At 42.2% G+C, this 7786-nt stretch overlaps 1 protein-coding gene across 1 annotated transcript in view; it reads left to right on the top strand.

The window, feature by feature from the left end:
- Positions 1 to 6975, top strand: part of mmp24 (matrix metallopeptidase 24) — a 34052-nt gene extending 27077 nt beyond the window's left edge. Inside the window, exons 7-10 of the mRNA XM_044122157.1 lie at positions 176 to 390; positions 3598 to 3736; positions 4535 to 4801; positions 6431 to 6975. Of these exons, the coding sequence (XP_043978092.1) occupies positions 176 to 390; positions 3598 to 3736; positions 4535 to 4801; positions 6431 to 6789 (980 nt within the window). The 3' untranslated portion in view covers positions 6790 to 6975. The remainder of the gene's footprint in view (positions 1 to 175; positions 391 to 3597; positions 3737 to 4534; positions 4802 to 6430) is intronic.
- Positions 6976 to 7786: the final 811 nt, after the last annotated feature.

The raw sequence follows: 7786 nt of genomic DNA on the forward strand, positions 1-7786 counted from the left end.
GTTGGATGGATGGATGGATGGTTGGATGGATGGATGGATGGATGGATGGATGGATGGATGGATGGATGGATGGATGGTTGGTTGGATGGATGGATGGATGGATGGATGCCTCTCTGTGACAGTAAAGTAATCCCTCCCATTCGGTCCCTCTCTGTGTTTCTCCCGTCCCACTCAGGGATCCCCACCCCCATGTTGGAACCCACCCGGCCGTTGCCCACGCTTCCCTCCCGACGGACTCACTCCACCTCGGAATGCCATCCGGACCGGGTCGCCCGGCCTGGTCGGCCACCCGGCGACCGCCCCGCTCTGCCCGGCAACGGAAAACCCAACATTTGCGACGGGAACTTTAACACCGTGGCGTTCTTCAGAAAGGAACTGTTCGTTTTCAAGGTGAGCCGAACCGAGAACAGAACGGGCCGGACCGGTCCTGCTCCCGACCCTGAGAGATAATGAACCAGAACATTAATTAGCGAGCTGAGTCACAGGATGGGAGAGATGAAAGGTTAATTAGAGGGAGAGATGGAGGAATGTGGACGCTGACATTTCCACTAATTACACAAAGCTAATAGAACTGATAAAACTGACCTGTTGGAGGGGCTGCATTGTGGTGGGGCTGGGGGCGTGGGGGGCAGAGCGGTCCTCGGTTTGAATCCCAGCCTCACGTCTTCCTGAAGGAGTTTACTTCAACATTTTGGGTCTAAGCCACAGAGAGGAGCTGCTGAGCCACGGCTCTGCTAATTGTTGAGCCACGGCTCTGCTAATTGTTGAGCCACGGCTCTGCTAATTGTTGAGCCACGGCTCTGCTAATTGTTGAGCCACGGCTCTGCTAATTGTTGAGCCACGGCTCTGCTAATTGTTGAGCCACGGCTCTGCTAATTGTTGAGCCACGGCTCTGCTAATTGTTGAGCCACGGCTCTGCTAATTGTTGAGCCACGGCTCTACTAGTTGCACATCTAAACTGTACTAGCTGCTGAGGTGAAGCTCTGATAGCTTCTGAACTTTAATTTGCTAACTGCCAAGCTAGGTTATGCTAGCTCTTGAGCTAATCCACTGCTAGTTTCTGAGTTAAAGCTCTGCTAGCTGCTGTAAAGCCCCTGACTGCTCAGCTGAAGATCTGCTAGCTTCATGAGCTAACTCTCTGCTAGCTACTGATATGAAGCTCTGTTTGCTGTTGATGTGGTTGAAACTAAATGACCTACTTTTCATTTTCTCTGAAACATTGATGAGATCCTCCAGCAGCTCAGTAGCTGACTGTGTCTCACCACATGAGCAATTCAGCAGCTGGTTTACATCAGAACTACAGTTAAAGACTTTTGTATTAAGTCGAGTCTAATGATTATTAATTTATTGTTTTTAATTTGTAATAAGAGAAATATTTTTGCATTCTCTTTGTCTTTCACTGGTCTGCATGTGAGGCAGAGAAATGAAGCTTCATGGTTAATCTGTCCTGTTCTTTCTTTTTAAAAGTAGGTCAGAATAGTGCAAGAGTAGTCAGGTGATCATTGTGTCTGTCAGAGAAAGAGAAATATTCTTTCTAAGGAAACCCAGCAAAGCATCAAGTCATACACCTGCAGCACGCGCTCCTCCTGGGCCAACAGGGGGCGACAGTGGAGAGGAAATCCTTGAGTTTTCCAGCCACATATTGACATTTTATAGCATAATCAAGTAACTATCTTACCTTCAGTTGTTATAAAAATGCTATATATCACATATGAAAGAAATTTCAATTCTAGATTTAATGCCTCTGGTTCTCTGGTTGGTTCTCTGTTACTTTAAAAGCTCTGGCTCCTTCAGGAAGTTTTCCCAACATGGCTCCTCTATAAACCCTTTAACAATGGCTTTACCAGCATTGCACTGACAAGTAGCAGTAATGAACTCAGCAGTTCATTTGCTAATTGCTGCTGGCTAGTCTGGAGGAGCTGCGCCTCAAAGGTGGAGTTAGGTCCACCCAGGAGTTTTAGCTGAATAGTTGCCATGGGATTTAAAGGACTTCTCAGACATGTACGAAAGAATCAAGGCGACACTCCAGGTTTGTTTTTGATAATATTATATTTGAGCAGAGACACAAGAAGAAACAGAAGAACTGAACCAGGATTACTTTCTATGTTACTGGAACGTTAAAGTTAATAGCAGCAGAACAAGACTGAAGTAAACAGTCTGTCTAAGTCTACAGATAAAGGCTGAAGCAACAGTGGTTAACATTCCCAATTATTGAGAAATTGCAGAAAATTCATTAATGCAGCAGATAAAGTGTTTAACTCTTAGTGACGGATGGAAGAATAAAAATCCATTCACGTCTCTGATTTTTAAACTGAATTGTAGAAAAGGTCACAGACTGATCTAGCTCTCCGTCTACCTTCAGGATCGCCTGTCACTGAGAATATTCATCTCCTCTGGCAGCTCACCTGTCCACACCTGTCCTCCGTCTGTCAATGACAGGAAGACAGAGGCTGATGCTTCAGCGTGACTTTATTCAAGATTGGAACAGATTAAGGATGAACGTTACATCAGATGTTATAGGAAAACATAGAAATATGTTCTGATGCTCATCTGGTCCGAGTTTAGGCAAGGCAACTTTATTTATGTAGCACCTTTCAGCCAAAGACAACTCAAAGTGCTTGTACAAAAAAGTTAAAATCAACATACAACAAGAAGATAAAAATAAACAAAAGTAAATTGAAGATCAAGCAGATTAAAAATTAACAAAATAAACATTATAGTTTAGGTAAATTCATCCTCACAGGCAACAAAACATAATTTATAACCTGATTTATTTATCCTAACAAAGATTTATTTGAGCATCCAGACATGTGCTAACACAATGGCAATCTGGGAAGGGTTCAAAGGTCATCTCCAACATGACATGAAGTTTTCTGCTGAGAGAAAGATTATTTCCCAGGTGGAAAACATTTTAGTGTGTTCAACCTCAGGAAAATTAGAACGGAGCCCACAGCTCTGTTAACAGTTAGCATGTTAAACATGCTAACTTGGACGCTGCACCAAGAACCACTGAAGGAAACGACTCAAAAACCTCTGAAGACACCGAGCGCAGCCTCCTTCTTCACCAGAGGGAAACTAAATCAGATTTTAGGGATTGTAGGATTCCTTTTTCACCTTTGGCTAAAGTCCACGAGAAATTTTTCCTGGTAGCACTAGGCTACCGCATTTGTTTTGGTTGTATTTACCCAGAATGCTCTTCACTGTAGTACTCTTCTTTTTTATGGAGTGGCTTCCAGTCCGCTTGGTGTTCACATATGCATTCAAACCAAACCAGAGTTCACTTCAACCGAACCCAGACCGAGGTTTGGAGGACCAGAGTTAGCTTTTTTTGGTTTGTTTACACATTCACACCTCCTCAACTGAACCAGACTTTAGATAAGCAGACTGGAGGTCAGTTAAAGCGGACTGGTGTGATTGCAGCCAGAAAATCCTTCTTTCCTGGGTCCTTCAAAGTGACAGTTCTGGTTTAGTTGAAGATATTTGGTCTGGTTTGTTTGCCGAATAGAAAACAACTCTCCAGTTACTGTATGTGTTTACTGATGCTGCTGCAGTTCAGGCTGGTGAATCAAGGCTGATGTTTCTGATTGTTGTTTCCAGGATCGCTGGTTGTGGCGCCTGAGGAACAACAAGGTCCTGGAGGGTTATCCCATAGAGATCGACCAGTTCTGGAAGGGCCTGCCTCCTCGCATCGACGCTGCCTACGAGAGGTCCGACGGAAAGTTCGTCTTCTTCAAAGGTAGGAGAAATTAAACAAAACCCAGGAGATCACTGACCTACCTGATAAACACGTCTAGTGGCTTTAGTTGCTATGAATTCAGGACATAAAGAACCAGAAATATGATGACTTTGATATCCAACATATTTCAAGTTTTTTAGTAACTCAATGTTCTTCTGTATTACTTAAATCAATGGATAATTCAGGATTTTCTTTGTCCCATTTTTCATATGTTTGTCTTTGGAGACAAATTTCTTGTTTCTGAATTTTGCTTCTTTGTCTTTGGGGGATTTGCATGAGATGCATCTTCCCCTGTACTGTTGTTGTCATCATTTAGTTGATAATTTCTCTTATCACAAGACATTTTCTCCATGTTATCAATGCTAAAAACCCACTTGTTTAGTTTCTGAACCATAATAAATGGAATATTGACCAACATATTCGACGTGTTGATGATTTTGATGATGGCACTTGATAAAATGTAATGTTCGTTTCAGTTGTATGATGTTTTTATGATGTTTTCTTTTTTTGTTTTTATGATGTAAAGCACTTTGAATAGCCTTGATTCTGAGATGTGTTGTGCAAATAAATGTATACACCAGTAATAAGGAATTATTGACTTAAAATAAGCTCCTTGCTGAAAAGTTATTTGTAAATTAGTTTTGTCTCATTTCAAGTGAACTAAGATGTTTCCACTAGAAACAAGACTAAACATACTTGGTAAGATTTTGTGTTTGAATACAGACGTTAGACACAAACATTAAAAAATATCAATCAAGATAAAAAAAACTTTGATTTCCTCCTTTGTTTTTATTTCAGGTGATAAGTTCTGGGTGTTTAAGGAGGTGAAGGCCGAGCCGGGTTACCCTCGGAGCCTCATGGAGCTGGGCAGCTTCCTCCCCACAGATGGCATCGATGCCGCCGTCCGCTGGGAGGTTGTCGGGAAAACCTACTTCTTCAAAGGAAACCAGTACTGGCGTTACAATGAGGAGAAGCGGACGGTGGACCCGGGATACCCGAAGCCCATCAGTGTGTGGGATGGAGTCCCCGACTCTCCCCAGGGAGCCTTCACCAGCAGAGAGGGATGTGAGTACCAGCATGATGTCGCTTTTCATTTAGTCTAAATCAGTAGAAATAAAAACTCAGCTCAGCCACGATGAAGCGTTCTGCAGGACGGAGCCCTGGTTCTGGTTCTGCAGCTGAACTAAACCCAGTTTAACTGAGGTGGTGTGAAGATCATCAAGCAACAGAAAAATAGACAATCTCTCCGTAAGCAGACAGTCGTTGTTTGAAATGTGTCGCAATCAAAGTTTAATTTAGAAAAAAAACTACAAAGCGACAACTTTTAAAAAACAACGTTGAGGTTTGAAAGTTCTCTCAGAATACACACAACCTGTGTGTATTCAACACACACAGGTTAATACACACAACCTGTGTGTATTCAAGAGATTTAATGCAGAAACTTTTTTAGAAGGTTGTCTCACCACAGACTATTATGGGATGTCTTCATCATGGGATCGTTCCATCATGGAGCGATGGTGGCCACGGTGCTAAGAGTTCTTCCCGTAATGCAGGTTGCCGGTTTGATACCCACTACATCCGCCTCAGTCATTGTGTCCTTGGACACGTCTCCTGCCTTGCCTGGTCAGAGGTCACGGTGGTGGCGGTGTGTGGCAGTCAGACTCCTGTCCAGCAGGTTCCACCAGCATGTGAATGGCTGAATGTGGGTGAAGCGCTTCATGGATCTCTGGTCTTGAGAAGCACCATTTATCATTTATCTTCTGTTGGATGGAGAAAGAACTGTTAAAACCTTCTCAGCGTAGCCTGGGGAACTTTTAAAAGGCAGCTGTACGACACTCTGAGTTCATCCATATATTGGAGCTGCTTGAAAGTTTGTGAACCCCCCAAACATGGTCCTTGTTTTCTAAAGAAAAATTATTATAATCATGTGAAATGAAGATTCAAATCTCAAATTGCTGCTCCTCTTTATGCCTCTGTTAGTCCGTCGGGTTAAAAACTCGCATAGAGAGATGTTGGGACTTGGGGTCATAGTTCAGGAACACTTGAACTTTTGAGATGCTAATCAGCTACTCCCAGTTGTAAAAACAATTCCTTGTTGCCTTGGTTACAAATTTTTGTTTTCACAACTGTGTAAAAACAAAAATCCTCAACATCCAGGAGGGAATGATTATCGAACCAAAGAAATTAAGTCAAAGCAAGTTTATTTACATCGCACATGTTAGCAACTGGTCAGTTCAAAGTGCTACAAATGGTTAAAAACATAACAAATAAAAAAGAAACATTACATCCACGACATAAAGACCAAAGTTGTAATCCAGACCAGAGATAATGAGTGTTCTAGTTGTTTACCAAAGGCAGCTAGAGGTTTTTAACCTTCAGTCAGACGAACAAACTGTTCCCTCAAGGACTTCCCAATAACTTTCTGCAAAATTTAGTTCAAATACAATTGTTCCTTCATTGTCAGCTTGATCAAATCCACTGGAAATCTGTGGCTAAATGGTCCAGTTTTCACAATTTCCTGGGCTAAATCAGATCAATGGCTGGCTGAACTGAAACAGACACATCAGATTTGTCCATGTTTACGTCTCAATAGCTTCAATAAATAAGACCTACCCCTGAATTTACCTTCTCTCCGTTTATGTCATCCATCACCCTCTACCATCCGCACCATTATCCCACCCCCACCTTCCTTAGATCACACCTACTTCTACAGGGGGAAAGAATACTGGAGGTTTGACAACCAGAAGCTGACGGTGGAGCCTGGATATCCAAAGTCCATTTTAAAAGACTGGATGGGTTGCTACCAGTCCGAGATGGAGCGCTCCGGCAGCAACCGCGGAGACCGACAGCTGCCACTTGACGACGTGGACGTCATCGTGACCATCAACGACGTCCCCACGACCGTCAACGCCATCGCTGTGGTGATACCATGCATCCTGTCGCTCTGCATCCTGGTGCTGATCTACACCATTTTCCAGTTTAAGAGCAAAGGAGCACAGCAGAACACGATGATGCAGCTTTATTACAAATACCCGGTTCAGGAGTGGGTATGACAGGGGACCAGAACCCCAGAGCTGTTGCTGTTTTCAGCCAACAGAACTGGACCGAAAGATGCTGCTAGCTGGAGAGAGAAGATCTGAACTTTGAGACAAAGAGTTTAAAAGAAATGTTCATATCTGGCGATGTTAAAACCAAACAGGGTGGACAGTAAAATAAAGTCCAGAGTGATGTGGAGCGAGTTTGTCTTCATCTCTTTTTGGACGCTGAAAGTTCTTGCTGGACCAACAACAAACTTGTAGAAAATAAGAGGCAGAAAACATCTCCCAGTTGAAAACTACCTTTAGACTTTACATGAGAACTGCTTCAGTTATAAAGTTAGGTCAAACTTAAATAAGAAAATAAAACATTTCAAATTAAACTTGAAAATAAACTATAGGTAGAAAGGCCATAACAAAAAGTAAACCAAGGAGTTTCTGTGGATCACAGAGCTCTGTTTTCAGTTAGACTGGAATGGAAAACTGTTGATCTGTTTTTTCACTAAACAACATAATACCAACTCACCGCAGCTCATAACATAAAGCTATTTTCATTTAGTCACACAGTAACAGAATCACTAATTTGTTACAGAAGTAGAGACACTTCTTATGTCTGTCTGAAGCTGAAGGAAGCTGAGGTTTATAATTATCAGTCTGATTGAAGATAAAAACCTCCAATATTAACAAATTGCTGCTTATAGGATTAAATGAAACCTAAAGTTTCCCAAACATCTCCTCTCTGCTGCCATGATTTTATTTATTCACAGTGGATTTTAATTTAATTTCTTATTTAATGGGATTACAAAAATTTTGCAATTACAAAATTGTGATTTTTCAACATTAGCAGAACATGGACAAAGATTTGGGCACATTGGGAAATGCAGTTACTGTTACATATCTGCCTTTCATTCTAAGAGTGAAAAAAGAAACGATGCCACAGAGAATTAAACTCCAGCATTGTCTTCCCACACATCCAACACAACAACATCCTCAGTCTGGTCACCGGATCAGGCTG

The sequence above is a fragment of the Gambusia affinis genome, linkage group LG07 (genome assembly GCF_019740435.1).
Source record: "Gambusia affinis linkage group LG07, SWU_Gaff_1.0, whole genome shotgun sequence".
Classification (NCBI taxonomy): domain Eukaryota; kingdom Metazoa; phylum Chordata; class Actinopteri; order Cyprinodontiformes; family Poeciliidae; genus Gambusia; species Gambusia affinis.